We start from the raw sequence: 17,580 nt of genomic DNA, 5'->3' as shown, positions 1-17,580 counted from the left end.
AACTCGAGATAGTGGAAGACCGTAATACAGAGGCTATGGCACTACCCAAGACTAGAGAACAATGGTTTGATTTTGGAGTATCCTTCTCCTAGGAGAGCTGCTTACCCTTACCAAGAGGAAAGTAGCCACTGAACAACTACAGTGCAGTAGTTAACCCCTTGGGTGAAGAAGAATTGTTGGGTAAACTCAGTGTTGTCAAGAGTATGAGGACAGGAGAATCAGTAAAGAATAGGCCAGACTATTTGGTGTATGTGTAGGCAAAGGGAAAGTGAATTGTAACCAGAGAAAAGGATCCAATGTAGTACTGTCTGGCCAGTCAAAGGACCCCATAACTCTAGCGGTAGTATCTCAACGGGTGGCTGGTGCCCTGCCCAATCTACTACCTATATCACACCATTCTTCATTAATTGTCTGCCCTTCGTCTCCTAAAGTCTCTAAGTCTGCAAATCAATTCCTACATTCAATTGCGAATGTTTCTATTTGCTCATCATCTGGAAACTTGGTTGTATCAAATCTAGGTATTCTATCTACATTTCTGTTGGGTGCTTTCAGTTTTAATTTGAATGTGGAAAAGAGGAGCTGGTGATTCTTATCAATATCTGCACCTCTATAGCTTCTTACACTTCTCAAAGTCCTCCTTCTCTCTTTATCAATGGCTATGTGGTCTATATGATTTTTTAATTCCCACATGGTGAAGTCCATCTATATATGTGGATGTTCTTGTGTTGGAAAAGAGTACAGTACCTCCAATTACAAGATTGCTGGTTGAACAGGAGCCTATGAAATGTGCTTCATTTTCATTTCCAACTTTACCAAGACCTCCAACACCCATCACAATGCTTATACCTTGATTATTCCTTCCAACTTTAGCGTTAAAGTCACTGATTACAATTTTCATATCGCTCTCTACGATCTCATATATTACACTCTGCAGTTCTTCAAGAGTATTCATCTTTCCTTTCTTTAGGGGAATAATATGTTGGTGCATAGTAAATTATAATATTCATATTGCACTGCTTTGATTTAAACTTTACATGTAACAATATACTATTTACAGCTTTCCACTCAGTTAATGCCTTTCCTGCTCCTGATGTAATCATCATCCGTACCCCCTCCTTTTCCAACTCCATCTGTTCTTCCTGAATAAATATAAATTTTGCCTTGTTCCAAGATTTCCTTACCAATCCCCTATCCAAAATATATTTCATAAATTCATTCTCCACTTGCTGTAACTTCCCAATCTGATTCATAGTTTTAACATTCCAATTACCAATTTTCAATTTTTCCTTAGAATTTATGAACCGGGAAATTCTTAGTACCCTGCTACGCCCGGGACTTTGGGCTATTCTGTTATCTTCTCTTTCCATTGACTAAGTCCGTAGAGGATTCATTGGCTAGATTCATCAAAGAATCGCCAGTTCCTTGGGATGCGCTGTGCCTATCTAACTAAGGCAAGTGACCCCTGCCAGTCCATACTATTTCTTGTACGATTATCCGTCAGGCATTAGGAGTAGAAATCAAAGATACAATTTTATCTATCGCTTAAGACCCAATCCGTCACCCTGCTGCCAGTGACTTCATCGAGATTTAGTGGGGCATTTCCTCCACACAATAAGTTTTCTTTACTCCATCAGGTTGCTCACCCGCTTATATAACCGTTGAAAAACATGTATTGCTAAAATATATTGTATTTTATTAACCTTTTTGTATTACGGGTTAATATTTGCTTTTTTATGTAACAATACAAACCTTTCAAAATGTGTACAAGTGTATTAACGGATATGTTGAACGCATTGAGTGATTAGCCTTTATTTTTTATGGGAGAATTGTTTTGGTATACATGTATTTTAGTTTACGAGCATTTTGATTTTTGAGCAACCTTACCTATCATTTGAAGAATATGGGGTTTGATTTCAGTATAAGGTAGAAATTTATTTCTGTTTGGGTTGGATATTGTGTTGATTTTCGTGGTACATTGCAACCATCCTAAGTATTAATTCACCATTTCTGTGGCTCGAGACTTTTTTTTGCATCCCCTGCAAATATTCAGTACTAATAGTCAGTTGTTAGTGTAAAGGCTGTTCTTGTATCAATGCTGAGGAAGGACTTTTTCGCTTTGATTGAATTTTATGGAAATCAAAGAGCAGATCCACTAGCTCAATAGACAGTAGTAAATTTGTGTTCAAGACTGTTTCGTTTCGTAACGAGTTTAATTTTCTATAATTTCAAAACCCATCTAATAACAAAATAGAAGTAAATGTAGCCATGGAAATATATATCTGGTTAATGTGAAATTGTACGGCAATGTTTTCTTGGCCTTATTATCCTGACCCAAGTGCACCTATTAAATAGACGAATCTAGTCATTCGGTGTTAATTGCCTGATCCAGATAACAGTTAAGCATTTGGTTATTGAATGATCCAATCTACTGGAACATAGAGGCTGTTTTATTGAATAGATTTGGGAGATAAATATCTACGATATTAGGTATACTTAAGGTAACATCATTCTTGTCAAAATTTAGGAGTGCCTTTTACCATTCTAGCAATATTTTTACAGATTCATTTTAGAAGCTGGTTATCTGAAACAAGTGTTATTCTTGCGTTAGTGTATTTAGTAATTTTCCATGCAATTATAACGCGGTAGCAGGGCTATTTTATGTCAATATATTTATATATATATATATATATATATATATATGTATATATATAATATATATATATATATAATATATATATATATATATATATATATAATATATATATATATATATATATATATATATATATATAATATATATATGTATATATAAATATAATGTTTTTGTGTATCTGTTTTGCTTTTCCTATGCAAAGGTTTGTATGTATATATATATATGGATAAATATCAACACAACATCGTGTTCAAATAGAAATAAATTTTCTACCTCATACTTGGGATCGAACGCTAGCCCCTTCTAATGAAAGGCCAGGTCGAAACCAACCATGCCACGAGAGACCATAAAAGAAATCGGAACCTGACGCTACCTAGCTGTCCGAGGATTTACCTGGCGAGACATCAGTCTCTTACCAGCGAGTTTTACCCGATTTCCCGGCCTACCACGTGACACAATTGGTAGTAATTCATTCAAATTACCCCTAATGAGTCCATATTGACTCATTAGGGGTAATTTGAATGAATTACTACCAATTGTGTCACGTAATGGGCCGGGAAATCGGGTAAAACTCGCTGGTAAGAGACTGATGTCTCGCCAGGTAAATCCTCGGACAGCTAGGTAGCGTCAGGTTCCGATTTCTTTTATGGTCTCTCGTGGCATGGTTGGTTTCGACCTGGCCTTTCATTAGAAGGGGCTAACGTTCGATCCCAAGTATGAGGTAGAAATTTATATATATATATATATATATATATATATATATATATATATGTGTATATATATATATATATATATATATATATATATATATATATATATTATGATTTAAATTTTCAGCGATACCTATTTTTCTTGTCTTTTCTTTTTTGCCATCGCAAGTTTTCATTTTTTGATTAATTATATTAGTTTTATGGATTTATATAGTATGTAAAAATATTTTTGGTATCTGATACCTTGGTTTGTTGTGGGTCTAAATAGCGCTCAATCAGTCAATCCATCATTTTCTAAAAATCTTTTCAAGAAATTTCTCAAGGTTTTACTTTCATAGAAAGTTTAAGAAAGTAAAGGACTTAAAAGAATGGCAAAGAAAGCTATTTTAGCCATTTCCCTTCCAGTATTTCTTTTCCATATATTTTTCATTGAAATCCAGTTTCTCTAACTTTCATTTATTGGTTTTTTCTTAATGTCAAATGATTGTGTTTATTCTCAACGTTACCGAATAACATTGTGACTAATGGTAAGGACGCTTTTGCATTAATAATAGTATATCATCAGCAATTGAAGAGAGGTATAATTAGCAATAATACAGGGATGTTTTCAAGAATTTATTTCGTATAAAAATAATACTGATATTTTTTGTTTAAACAGACATTGGAGAATATCCAATGTAACTTTGTAAAAGCTAGAAGGTTCTGGTTATTCCTCAGATTACTCTCCAGCAATCTACAGAAAATTTAGATTGTAAAAATGAATAGAGTGACATGTCTTCGATGTCTCATCAGCTATATATGGCGTAGCATCAAAATCGTTGACTGTATCAGGAAAGGAAAAGTGTCCTTTTATTTGCAGAGGCCGTTGGGAAAGAGTTTGTGTCTGGAACGCCAGGAACTCAAAGAATTTCCAGTTCGTTGAGAGAATCTATTCCGGTGATAATTGCTGAGAGCTTGTTAAGGCGTTGCTCGGAGTCGTCGTCCTTAGGGAACAAGGAAAGATCGAACTCGTGGATGTTGTTCCTGAGGTCCTCCTTGAAGCAGGCGTTGGTCCTTGTCTCCTTTTCACACTCCATGGCCATGAGGAGTCGCTGCAGGTGGATGGGAAGGGGAGATCTGGGGTTTTGGAGTGGAAGGCAATACTACAAAGGGGAAAAAGAGAGGAGAATGAGAGGAGACATGGCTGTAACGCTTTTACTCCAGACATTTCAAAGGATTATTTCAAGAGACTTAAAAAGTATTTACTGTAATTATTACACAACCTTGCAATTATATATAAACATAACGGTATACGTATGCATACATTCCTATAGATTCATGTTTTGAGATAATTTTTGTTGTTGGAGATAAGGAAGTAGCGAGTAAATTGGGGTGAGAGTAAGGTTATGAGGTGCACAATAAGGGAGGGTGGTGCTAAACTGAATGTTATGTTGAATGGAGTTACTTGAGAAAGTAGATAATTTCAAGCACTTGGTTTCTGTTGTTGCTGCAAATGGTGAAGTTAAAGCAAATGTACGTCAGAGATTGAATATAAGATGTAAAGAGTTCTGTGTGAGAAAGAGATTGTATCAACTGTGATGCATGGATTAGTGTTGTGGAGAATGAAAGTGACGAATGGACAGAAATTTGAATATGTTCGAGATGAAAAGTCTGAGGAGTATGGCTGATATATCTCGATTGGATAGGGTTAGGAACGAAGTATTAAGAGTGAGAACGGGTTGAGGAAGGAATTGGCAGCTAGAGTTGATATGAATGTGTAGTGGTGGTTTGGCCATGTAGAAAGGATGGAAAATGGTCATCTGCTGAAGAAGCCCTTAATGACAGAAGTATTGATGTAAGTTTTGCAAAAGAGAGTGCTAGGAATAGAAATGAATGGCGACTGATTTGACGCAGTTCCTATAGGCCTTGTTACTACCATGAGTCACCTGACGATGGGGAAGGGGGAATTAGCATATGAAGCTTAATTTATGGTGGAAGATACGGAAGGGTGGGCTGTGCCACTTTTACAGCATTACCCAAACTCGTCTGAAACCCTTGTCAGGCTAGGAAGAACATTTCCCCTTTTTCTTCATTTTGGATATCGGCTACCTCCAGGAATTGGAGGAAGTGCCATGGTAGACAGTTATATTATTGTCCTCAAATATTTCAACTTACAGACAAGTCCCTGCAGTAGTACAATCCGTCAACCAGATCCTTTCTGAATCCTTCGCCGATGGTCAGGTTCTTGTAATTGTTGACGATGTTGTTGAGGTCAAGGTTAAGATATTCGTCGATCTAAAAAAAAAAAAAAAACTATTATTTTTGTTCTGAAATTAATAGTATTTTAATATTCTTATATGCATAAAAAAACGTTACCATGTATTTCAATCTCTTGCCAATATATGTATATTTATAAATGTATATATTTTTTTAATTAATCACTAAGATATGCCACAAAAAGTGTAACTCACATATCCAAGCTTATGGAGTGTGCAGGTGTAGTTGCTGAGGGAAGCTGTGATCTTCTTGACGGAATCCAAGAGGTAATATTTGTCAAAGAAAGGTCCGTCCTTTTGGGCCTCGACTTCTGATGACTCACGTTTCTGGAATAAGTTAATTTTTAGTTTTTAGTGATAAAACCTTGTTAGTTTTTAAACATTGAATTAAGTAATCTTTTTGAAAAAGAAGAACTCCGCTATGAAAATTTGAGTCAGCTAATTACTGATTTGCCAAAGGAATTAATAACGACAGTGTTACCTTCCTATACTGGAATTGCTGGTAGGAATGGGGCACGTGGTATTGTCCTTGGCGAGTTGGATGTCCTGGCTGCCCGTGATGTCCTGGATGCACCGGATGATAGGAGGGGAAGGGCACGTACTGGGACTCTCCTCCGAAGTGAAGAGGATGACCCTGGGAAGTAGAAAAAATAATGAATGGAATTGAGAGAGAAAACCTTATATCATTAATAAAAAAAAAAATCTATATCAAGGAGAATATTTTTTATTATTTTAGCAAATATTTTGTATTTAATCTGCTCCATTAAACATTGGGAAGTTTTACCAACATTTAACTAAACTTTCAATTCGTCCAATATAATTTGATTTGAACGTTGATGAAATAGATAGATGAATATTTAGATGCTTACTAAGTGTGAGTAGACGGAGAAGTCGAGTCGGTATAGATTGGAGACCGGAAGCTGTAGGCACTCGCGTTGGGCAGTGCCAGCTCTGGCCAGGAAGTCGTAATAAGTCTTCTCCCCGAAACAGCTCGCCATTGTCTGTTGATAAATAGAGATTGCATATTGTCAATTTATGACTAAATACTTGTCTTATGCTATTGCAATGCAATTATTTTAGTACCGCAGTTGAATTTCCATTCAAAATGTTCAAAATTTGGTGAAGAATATTTTACAATATAGGTTTCTTTGGTCAGCTTTGCGTTTTACATTGTAACAATAAATAACCTTAGCTTAGCACCTGGTTATTTCATGAATGAATGGATGAATGTAACAGTTGACTTTGTATATTTTCTGCTTGGGTTAGAATTAATAGGTACAATAGATTCTCTATCAAGTGCATATTCAGGACCGGCTGCCCAAAGTAATTGCCCGATGCAAGTACTCACCTTGGTGAAGCCGTACTTTTCGAAGAAGGCTTCCTGAGCTCCGGCAACGGCTGCCACAACAGCTAAGACCACAGTCCGGTACATTGTGCTTCCTGCGACGAGAAGAGGTGAAGAGTGAACACGATGAGCACAAGTTGCCTTCCTATTTATATACACAATCCTGATTGAGAAGAGAATGAAGGTGCTTGTCCCACCCTTCTGCTTGAGGGACAAAGATTCTCTCCAAGGACGGTTTTATCATTTGATTTTAATTTGTTATACGGTGTCGTAATTATTCTCTCTCTCTCTCTCTCTCTCTCTCTCTCTCTCTCTCTCTCTCTCTCTCTCTCTCTCTCTCTCTCTCTCTCTCTCTCGTGTTAAACTTCCCAATGTTGTAGATTAAGAAATCTTAAAACTAATACTATCTCTCTCTCTCTCTCTCTCTCTCTCTCTCTCTCTCTCTCTCGTCTTCATATATGTCGCGATATCATAATTGTTTGGACAAATAAAAATTCCAAAGATTCACCGTATTTGCCTCCAGTAATTTACTGCCTATTAGGATGTAATGAAGTTATAATTCAAACAATAGGAGGACATAGAGAGAGAGAGAGAGAGAGAGAGAGAGAGAGAGAGAGAGAGAGAGAGAGAGAGAGAGAGAGAGAATATGCCAATGTTCCTAGACTTAAGGTCATAGATTATTTACTATTTGTACTGGATAGTTTTTTTCTTAAAGTGATCACAAAAAATAATAGTGTCATTGGTTTTGACCATAACTTTAATGATCATTATTATTATTATTATTATTATCATTATTATTATTATTATTATTATTATTATTATTATTATTATTATTATTATTATTCATCCAAAACTAATATGACCTGGAGACAGGAAAAACATCAAGTAATTACTTGAGTGTTTGAAAAGTTTCGTTGGGTATTTTGGGGATTTTTTTTTTTTAAAGAAAATAAGCTGTGCCAGTTTATAATTACTCGTTTTCGCAAAATTACCTTGCTATGTTTTATGACTAGAATGCCATTGCAATCCATATTAAAAGGAGTTTTATTCCAGCTGTTACCAAGTTGTGGAATGATTTTCCTAATCGGGTAGTTGAATCAGTAGAACTTCAAAAGTTCAAAGTTGGAGCAAATGTTTTTATGTTGACCAGGCTGACATGAGTCTTTTTATAGTTTATATATGACATCTGTTTTTTACGTTGATAATAGTTTATACAGTATTTGACATACCTGTTTTGACGTTGTTACTGTTTTTAGTATGATTTATTGTTAATTTTTTCTCATCACTTATTTATTTCCTATTGGAGCCCATGGGCTTATCGCATCTTGCTTTTCCAACTAGGGTTGTAGCTTGGCTAGTAATAATGATGATAGTAATATATATATATATATATATATATATATATGTATGTATATATATATATATATATATATATATATATATATATATATATATATATATAATGTAATACCTTGGTTTACGAGTTGCTCGGAATATATTCATTACGGTATACTATACGACCATGAAATTTAATTTCAGTATACGTCATTGAGCAAAATGTTCGTCTGCTCCCAAGTAGTAAAGAGATAAGCCTATGCACCTATATGCCACACATAAATTTTTCATTGTCACTTTTTGCCATTTTGTTTCCATATTTGCTAAGAAGCCAATTCTTTCTCTCTCCCAGCAACACAAGTTTAAGAATAATCTCTCACCCATCTTTGGATTTTTTTCCGTAGTTGCTACTGCTTGTTATATGTTGAGTTGTGCACGCTATTTTTCATTATTAAGACAATTTTTGCTGTATTATAAAGTTATCAGTATTGTCACAGTGGCCCATAATATTATTAAAAAAATGGTAGAAGAAGAAAAAAGCATGTGGCTGACCTCCAAAAACTTCACAGTCATAGTCCTACATTCATTATTGGTGAAGATACAATTCTGAACAATAAGAGTATATTGTAGCATTAGATGAAGTGTAACATATGCTGCCATTGACAGATGATCTTAACTCTAAAAGTTATATTTTTATCTGGATTAATGAGAAGCTGATAGATGGTGGTAGAAGTACTGAAAATACTATTATAAAAAAAAAGCTATGGTGTTGGAGCTGAATATGGGACAAATAGTAAGAATGTTGAAATTCCTGCTTAGTTATATTAACGATACAATTTTGTCAGGGTGAGTACTGAATCAATTTAATATTAGTGACATTGTGATGTCACTTGAAATCTTAAAGAAAATGTCAAAGCACTTGACTCTACATAGGCTGCTTGTCAAAAGTGAATGTTAAAGTGTAAAAAAGAACGAAAAAGTGTCCAGAAAGCGTAAATTAAGTGATGCAGCTTAGTGATAGGGAATGCCGTTCAAGAGAGAGAACTCCGAATATTTTAGGGGAGGTTCTCCCTCCATATAGAAACCCCCTCCTCTTTTATTGATTACAAGCTAGGCTATAACCCTAGTTGGAAAGGCTAGATGCTATGAGCCCAAAGGCTCCAACAGAGAAAAATAGCTCGGTGAGGAAAGGAAACAAGGAAATAATTAAACTACAAGAGAAGAATAAACAATGAAATAATGAAATATCTCAAGAACAGTAACAACATTAAATTAGATCCTTCATTTATAAACTATAAAAACTTAAAAAACAAGAGGAAGAGAAACAAGACAGAACAGCGAGCTCAAGCGTACCCCCAAGCAAGAGAACTCTAATCCAATACAGTGGAAGGCCATGATACAGAGGCTATGGCACTACCCAAGACCAGAGATCAATGGTTTAATTTTCGAGTGTCCTTCTTTTAGAAGATATAAAGAGTCTCTTCTACCTATACCAAGAGGAAAGTAGCCACTGAAAAATTACAGTACAGAAGTTAGCTCCTGAAGCGAAGAAAAATTGTTTGGTAATCTCAGTGTTGTCAGGTGAATGAGGACAGAGGAGAATTATGAAAGAATAGGCCAGACTATTCGGTGTATGCATAGGTAAAGAAAATGAGCCGTAATCAGAGAGAGAGAGAGAGAGAGAGAGAGAGAGAGAGAGAGAGAGAGAGAGAGAGAGAGTGATCCAATGTAGTACTCTCTGGCCAGTCAAAAGACCCAATAACTCTCTAGCAGTAGTATCTCAACGGCTGGCTGGTGCCCTTGCCAACCTACTACATCTCCTCCTCCTTCTCTCTCATATCCTGTACACCAACCAAAACTCTACTGGAAGGTAAAGTACGAGTTAATATGTCAATATATCAATTTTTTATTGTTGTTCATCATCAATATCATCTCCTATGCCTATTGACGCCAAGATCCTCGGTTAGAATTCTCCAGTTGTCTCTATCTTGAGCTTTTAATTCAATACTTCTCCATTCATTATCTCCTACTTCACGCTTCATAGTCGTCAGCCTTGTAGGCCTGGGTCTTTCAACTCATCTAGTGCCTCGTGGAGCCCAGTTAAATGTTTGATGAACTAATCTATTTTGCGGAGTGCAAAAACCATATCCAAACCATCTCCGTACACCCCTCACCATGATTTCACTCACGTATGGCACTAGAGTAATCTCTCATAGTTTCATTTCTAATCCTGTAATACCATTTAACTAGCAATATTCTTGTGAGGGCTTCGATCTCAAATCTACTAAATTTGTTTGATATTGTTTCATTGTCATACCATGACTCCTGTCCATACAGTAACACAGATCTCACTAAACTGATATATAGCCTGATTTTTTTATATGATTTCAGATTTGATTTTCAAATTTTTCTTAACCTAGCCTTTATCTTATTTGCTTTATTCAGTCTTTCACTAAACTCCAGTTCTAATGACTTTGTATTGGGGGTCATAGTTCCTAAATATTTAATGATTCTACCCTATTAATCCTTTCTCCTTCCAATGATATTTCATCTTCCATTTCATATTCCATTCTCATCCTCTCTGTCTGTATTCGATTTATCTTGAGTCCAACCTCCTGTGACATTTCATGAATTTTGGTAATCAAGTATTGCAAATCTTGTGGTGTTCTGCTAATAAGGACAGCGTCATCAGCACACTCTAGGTCAGCTAATTCCCTATTACCAATCCAGTCCAATACTTTTCCATCATCTCCAAGTGTTCTATGCACTACAAAATCCTTGAGGAAGATAAACATAGGTGACGACACATTCCCTTGGAGTACACCGCTATTCACTGGAAATTCATTTAATAGGACTCCACTTACGTTAACTTTGCACTTGCTATGCTTATGAACAGACTTAATCAAATTAACATATTTAAGAGGAATTCAATAATAACGCAGTACTTTCCACAAATTTGGCCGGTGCACTCTATCAAAGGTTTTTTCATAGTCCACAAATGCCATTAAAAGTGGATTTCTATATTCATACATTGTTATATAACGTGTCTCAAAATGAAAATTTGGTCAGTACACCTTCTACCTTTTCTAAATCCTGCTTGTTCATCTCTCATCTTTTCATTGATCTTTCCCTTTTACTCTCATTAGAATAAGCATACTGTATATTTTCATGACAACTGACATACCTGTGATCCTTCTGTAATTATTGCAATCATTCAGGTCTCCCTTTTTAGCCATTTTCACTAACACTCCTATTGCCCATTCATCAGGTTTTGCCTCTTCATGTCGACAAAATAATCTTGTATTCTGGGAGTCAGTTCATTTTCTGCCAGCATCATCTCAGCAGTTATTCCATCGTTGTCAAGGGCTTTCCATCTCGTAAGTTTTTTAATTATATCTTTGTCTTCAAACACACAGAATTCATACATTGGCACATCAAGGTCTTCCTCAGCTTCAGCTATATCAATCAGATTATTCCCTTCACATCACCTATTCATGACGTCACTAAAGTGTTCCATACAACGTTGCCTTTCTTCATCTGTTGTTATAAAAGATCCGTCTCTCTCTTTGATGGGTATATGGTTCTTCTTCTTTGCCCCCATGGAGATTTCATTGATAGTTCTACGAACGTTTCTTACACCAAAGTCACTCCTTGTATTCATAGCTCTGTCAGCCTCATCAGCTTTCCTGTTTAGATATTCTCTCCAGCCATTTCTGGCTTTTCTTTTGACCTCACTATCAATACTGGAATACTTAACATGCTCTACCTTGTAATTTTCATATCTTTCTCGAAAACTTACAACAATTTCTATCATTGTCTCCTTTTTATAGTATCCCACGTATCATTTGAGATCCATAGCTTTCTCCTTGTAACTGCATGGCCCAAAACTTCACTACTGACTGATATATAGTATGTTCTTAATAGCACACCATTCTTCATCAATTGTCTGCTCTTCGTTTCTTAAAGTTTCTAAGACTACAAATTGATTCCTACATTCAATTTCAAATGTTTCTCTGTGCTCATCTTCTAGAAGCTTGGTTGTATCAAACCTAGGTATTCTATCTACATTTCTGTTAGGTGCTTTCAGTTTTAATTTCAGTGTGGAAATGAGGAGCTGGTGATCCTTACCAATATCTGTACATCTATAGATTCTTACACTTTTCAGAGTCCTCCTTCTCTCTTTATTAATGGCTACATGATATAATTGATTTTTTGTAATTGCCACATGGTGAAGTCCATGTATATTTGTGGCTGTCCTTATGCAGGAGAAGAGTACCTCCAATTACAAGATTGTTGGTTGAACTGAAGCTTATGAAATGTTCTCCATATTCATTTGCAAATTTGCCAAGACCCCCGAAACCCACCACACTCTCTATACCTTGATTATTCCTTCAAACTTTAGCATTGAAGTCACTAATTACAATTTTCGTATCTCTTGGATCTCATGTATTACACTCTTCAGTTCTTCATATTATTCATCTTTCATTTCTATGGGGAATCAATTTTTGGTCCATAGCAAACTATAATACTCATGCTGCACTACTTTGATTTAAACTTTGCAAATAACAATCTACTATTTACAGCTTCCCACTCAGTTTATGCCCTTTCTGCTCTTGTCATCGTTATTCCTACCCCCTCTCTTCCAACTCCTGTTCTTCCTGAAAAAATATAGATATTTCCTTGGTCTAAGATTTCCTTACCAATCCCCTCACAACATGTTTCACTTAAGGCCAAGATATCCAAGCTGTATTTCGTAAATTCATTCTACACTTGCTGTAACTTCCCAATCTGATTCATGGTTCTAACATTCCAATTACCAATTTTTAAATTATCCTTACAATTTTTAAACCAGGAGATTCTTAACACCCCACTACACCTGGGACTGGGGTCCATTCTGTTATATTTTTCTAGTGACTGACTAAATCCGTATAGGATTCATTGGTTAGATTCATTAAAGGATAGCCAGTTCCTTGTGATGCCCTTTGTCTCTCTAACTAAGGCAAGTGACCCCTACCAGTCTATACTAATTCCGGTAAGATTATCCGTCAGGCATATATACCCAATCCGTCACCCTGCTGCCAGTGACTTCATCGAGACTCAGGGGGGCATTTCCTCCACACCCTAAGTTCTCTTTACTCCACCAGGTTGCCTACCCGCTTATATGACCGTTGTCAAACATGGATTGCTAAGATATATTTTATTATTTTTTTTTTTGTGTTACTGGTTAAAATTTGCTTTTTATGTAACAATACAACGCTTTAAAAAGGAATGTATGAGTGTATCAATGGATATGTAGAACGCATCGAGTGATTATCCTTTATATCTTATGGAAAAATTGTTTTGGTATACGTGGATTTTGGTTTACGAGCATTTTGATTTATGAGCAACCTTACCAATCATTTGGGGAATCTGGGGTTTGATTCCAGTATGAGGTAGAAATTTATTTCTGGTGGGGTATGATATGTATGGTGTTGATTTTCGTGATACATTGCAACCATCCTAAGTATCACTTCACCATTTCTGTGGTTCGAGACTTTTTTTTGCAGCCCCTGCAAATATTCAGTCTTAATAGTCAGTTGTTAGTGTAAAGGCTGTTCTTGTATCAATGCTGAGGAAGGACTGTTTCGCTTTGTTTAAATATGTCTATATTTGAATATATATATATATATATATATATATATATATATATATATATATATATATATATATATATGTATATATATATATATATGTATATATATATATATATATATATATATGTATATATATATATATATATATTGTATATATATATATATATATATATATATGTGTGTGTGTGTGTGTGTGTGTTTGTGTGAGTGTGTGTGTGTGTATGTTTTCTGTGTGTCTGTTTGGTTTTTCGTTTGCATACGTTTCTATATATATATATATATATATATATATATATATATATACAGTATATATATATTTATATGATTTAGATTTTCAACGATACAGATTTTTCTTTTTTCATTGTTTGATTGATTATATTAGTTGTATGGATTTATTTAGTAAGGTTAAAATCTTTCCGGTATCGGATACCCTAGTTTATTGCTGGTCTAGATAGCGCTAAATCAGTCAATCCATCATTTTCTAAAAATCTGCTCACGAAATTTCTAAATATTTTGCTCTCATTGAAAGTTGAAGAAAGTAAAGCTTTTTTAGCCATTCCCCTTCCAGTATTTCTTTTCCCTATATTTTTCATTGAAATCCACTTTCTCTCAACTTTCATGTATTAATTTTTTTTAATGCCAAGTGATTTGGTTTATTTTCAACGTTATAGAATATCATTGTGGCTAAGGATAAGGACGTTTTTGCATTCCTAATAGTATATCATCTGCAATTGAATAAGTGAGGTATAATTAGCAATAATACAGGGATGTTTTCAGTAATTTATTTCATATAAAAATAATAATCGGATATTATTTGTTTAAACAGTAGAGAACTAACCAATAAAACTTTGGAAAAGCTAGAAGGTTCTGCTTATTCCTCAAATTACTCTTCAGCAATCCAAAGAAAATATAAGTTGTAAAAATGAATAGAGTGACATGTGTTCGATGTCTCATCAGCTATATATGGCGTAGCATCAAATTCGTTGACTGTATCAGGAAAGGAAAGGTGTCCTTTTAATTGTAGAGGCTGTTGGGAAAGAATTTGTGTCTGGAACGCCTGGAACTCAAAGAATTTCCAGTTCGTTGAGAGAATCGATTCCTGTGATAATTGCCGAGAGCTTGTTGAGGCGTTGCTCTGAGTTGTCGTCCTCAGGGAACAAGGAAAGGTCGAACTCGTTGATGTTGTTCCTGAGGTCTTCCTTGAAGCAGGCGTTGGTCCTTGTCTCCTTCTCACACTCCATGGCCATGAGGAGTCGCTGCAGGTGGATGGGAAGGGGAGATCTGGGGTTTTGGAGTGGAAGGCAATACTACAAAGGGGAAAAAGAGAGGAGAATGAGAGGAGACATGGCTGTAACACTTTTACTCCCGACATTTGAAAGGATTATTTCAAGAGACTTAAAAAGTATTTACTGTAAATATTACACAACCTTGCAATTATATATAAACATAACGGTATACGTATGCCTGCATTCCTATAGATTTATATTTCGAGATAATTCTTGTTGTGTGAAAGAAGGAAGTTGCGAGTTAATGGGGGTGAGAGTAAGGTTATGAGGTGCACAATAAGGGAGGGTGGTGCTGAATTGAATGTGGTGTTCAATGGAGAGTTACTTGAGAAAGTAGATCAGTTCAAGTACTTGGGTCCTGTTTTTGCTGCAAAATGGTGAAGTGGAAGCAAATGTACGCCAAGGAGTGAATATAGGATGTAAAGGTTTTGAGGTCAGTGAAGGGACTAGTAAAGAATAGAGGGTTAAGTATGAATGTAAAGAGTTCTGTGTAGGAAAGGAATTAGCTTCTACTTACGGACAAGTCCCTGCAGTAGTACAATCCGTCAACCAGATCCTTTCTGAATCCTTCCCCGATGGTCAGGTTCTTGTAGTTGTTGACGATGTTGTTGAGGTCCAGGTTAAGATATTCGTCGATCTAAAAAAAAAAAAAAAAAAAAAAAACTATTATATTTGTTCTGAAATTAATAGTATTTTAATATTCTTATTTGCATAAAAAAACATTACCATGTATTTCAATCTCTTGCCAATATATGTATATTTATAAATATATATATATTTTTTTAATTAATTACTAAGATATGCCACAAAAAGTGTAACTCACATATCCAAGCTTATGGAGTGTGCAGGTGTAGTTGCTGAGGGAAGCTGTGATCTTCTTGACGGAATCCAAGAGGTAATATTTGTCAAAGAAAGGTCCGTCCTTTTGGGCCTCGCTTTCTGATGCCTCACGTTTCTGAAAGAAAAAAAAAAGTTCTTTCATATTGTTGTTAGAGACATTGTATTGTTAGTTGACTTGGGATATTAGTATTTGTCAAAGAAAGGTCCGTCCTTTTGGGCATTGACTTCTGATGACTCACGTTTCTGGAATAAGTTAAATTTTAGTTTTTGGTGACAAAACTTTGTTAGTTTTTAAACATTGAATTAAGTACTCTTTGAAAAAGAAAAAATCCGATATGTAAATTTGAGTCAGCTAATTACTGATTTGCCAAAGGAATTAATAACGACAGTGTTACCTTCCTGTACTGGAATTGCTGATAGGAATGGGGCACGTGGTATTGTCCTTGGTGAGTTGGATGTCCTGGCTGCCCTTGATGTCCTGGATGCACCGGATGATAGGAGGGGAAGGGCACGTACTGGGACTCTCCTCCGAAGTGAAGAGGGTGACCCTGGGAAGTAGAAAGAAATAATGAATGGAATTGAGAGGGAAAAACCATATGTCATTAATTAATAAAATCAATATCAAGGAGAATATTTTTTATCATTTTAGCAAACATTTTGTATTTACTCTGCTCCATTAAACACTGAGAAGTTTTACCAACATTTAAATTTTCAATTCGTTCAATATAATTTGATTTGAACGTTGATGAAATAGATAGATGAATATTTAGATGCTTACTAAGTGTGAGTAGACGGAGAAGTCGAGTCGGTATAGATTGGAGACCGGAAGCTGTTGGCACTCGCGTTGGGCAGTGCCAGCTCTGGCCAGGAAGTCGTAATAAGTCTTCTCCCCGAAACAGCTCGCCATGGTCTGTTGTGATAAATAGAGGTTGCATATTGTAAATTTTATGACTAAATACCTGTCTTATGCAATTGCAATACAATTATTTTAGTACCGTAGATAGATTTACTTTCAAAATGTAAAAAATTTGGTTAAGAATATTTTCCAATATAAATTTTCTTTGGTCAGCTTTGCGTTTTACATATTAACAATAATTAACATTAGCTTATCACCTGGTTATTTCATGAATTAATTAATGAATGTAACAGTTGACTTTGTATATTTTCTTCTTGGGTTAGAACTAATAGGTACAATAGATTCTCTATGATGTGCATATTCAGGACCGGTTGCCCAAAGTAATTGCCTGATGCAAGTACTCACCTTGGTGAAGCCGTACTTTTCGAAGAAGGCTTCCTGAGCTCCGGCAACGGCTGCCACAACAGCTAAGACCACAGTCCGGTACATTGTGCTTCCTGCGACGAGAAGAGGTGAAGAGTGAACACGATGAGCACAAGTTGCCTTCCTATTTATATACACAATCCTGATTGAGAAGAGAATGAAGGTGCTTGTCCCGCCCTTCTGCTTGAGGGACAAAGATTCTCTCCAAGGGCGGTTTTAATAATTAAGTCGAATAGTTTCATAC

At 35.6% G+C, this 17,580-nt stretch overlaps 4 protein-coding genes across 4 annotated transcripts in view; 1 reads left to right on the top strand and 3 right to left on the bottom strand.

Moving 5' to 3' along the window:
* Window positions 1-17,580, top strand: part of LOC137616477 (uncharacterized) — a 420,672-nt gene that overhangs the window by 320,748 nt on the left and 82,344 nt on the right. The gene's annotated exons all lie outside the window — the stretch shown is intronic.
* LOC137615898 (craniofacial development protein 2-like) lies at window positions 939-1,367 on the bottom strand. Its single transcript, XM_068345584.1, has one exon. The coding sequence runs from the start codon at window positions 1,365-1,367 to the stop codon at window positions 939-941; it is 429 nt and encodes a 142-aa protein (XP_068201685.1).
* Window positions 4,159-7,050, bottom strand: LOC137616101 (uncharacterized). Its single transcript, XM_068345777.1, has 6 exons — window positions 6,967-7,050; window positions 6,488-6,619; window positions 6,100-6,252; window positions 5,814-5,945; window positions 5,518-5,637; window positions 4,159-4,505 (listed from the first exon to the last, which is right to left on the bottom strand). The coding sequence occupies exons 1-6, from the start codon at window positions 7,048-7,050 to the stop codon at window positions 4,263-4,265; spliced, it is 864 nt and encodes a 287-aa protein (XP_068201878.1). The 3' UTR covers window positions 4,159-4,262.
* LOC137616100 (uncharacterized) lies at window positions 14,765-17,402 on the bottom strand. The gene is made up of 6 exons (XM_068345776.1): window positions 17,319-17,402; window positions 16,836-16,967; window positions 16,453-16,605; window positions 16,041-16,172; window positions 15,735-15,854; window positions 14,765-15,238 (listed from the first exon to the last, which is right to left on the bottom strand). Exons 1-6 carry the CDS (start codon window positions 17,400-17,402, stop codon window positions 14,996-14,998), a joined length of 864 nt encoding a protein of 287 aa, XP_068201877.1. The 3' UTR covers window positions 14,765-14,995.

Source organism: Palaemon carinicauda, chromosome 22 (genome assembly GCF_036898095.1).
Source record: "Palaemon carinicauda isolate YSFRI2023 chromosome 22, ASM3689809v2, whole genome shotgun sequence".
Taxonomy (NCBI): Eukaryota; Metazoa; Arthropoda; class Malacostraca; order Decapoda; family Palaemonidae; genus Palaemon; species Palaemon carinicauda.
The sequence above is the reverse complement of the archived record's forward strand: the minus strand, read 5'-3'. Positions and strand labels throughout refer to the sequence as shown.

Excerpts from the sequence above, each read along its gene's own strand:
- LOC137615898 (XM_068345584.1), bottom strand. The coding sequence starts at position 1,367 with ATGGAAAGAGAAGATAACAGAATAGCCCAAAGTCCCGGGCGTAGCAGG.
- LOC137616101 (XM_068345777.1), bottom strand. The coding sequence starts at position 7,050 with ATGTACCGGACTGTGGTCTTAGCTGTTGTGGCAGCCGTTGCCGGAGCT. Across the intron at positions 5,946-6,099 it reads AGCAATTCCAGTATAGGAAG|AAACGTGAGTCATCAGAAGT; the intron begins GTAACACTGTCG and ends AACTTATTCCAG. Across the intron at positions 5,638-5,813 it reads CACTCCATAAGCTTGGATAT|ATCGACGAATATCTTAACCT; the intron begins GTGAGTTACACT and ends TTTTTTTTTTAG.
- LOC137616100 (XM_068345776.1), bottom strand. The coding sequence starts at position 17,402 with ATGTACCGGACTGTGGTCTTAGCTGTTGTGGCAGCCGTTGCCGGAGCT. Across the intron at positions 15,855-16,040 it reads CACTCCATAAGCTTGGATAT|ATCGACGAATATCTTAACCT; the intron begins GTGAGTTACACT and ends TTTTTTTTTTAG. Across the intron at positions 15,239-15,734 it reads ACTACTGCAGGGACTTGTCC|TATTGCCTTCCACTCCAAAA; the intron begins GTAAGTAGAAGC and ends TCCCCTTTGTAG.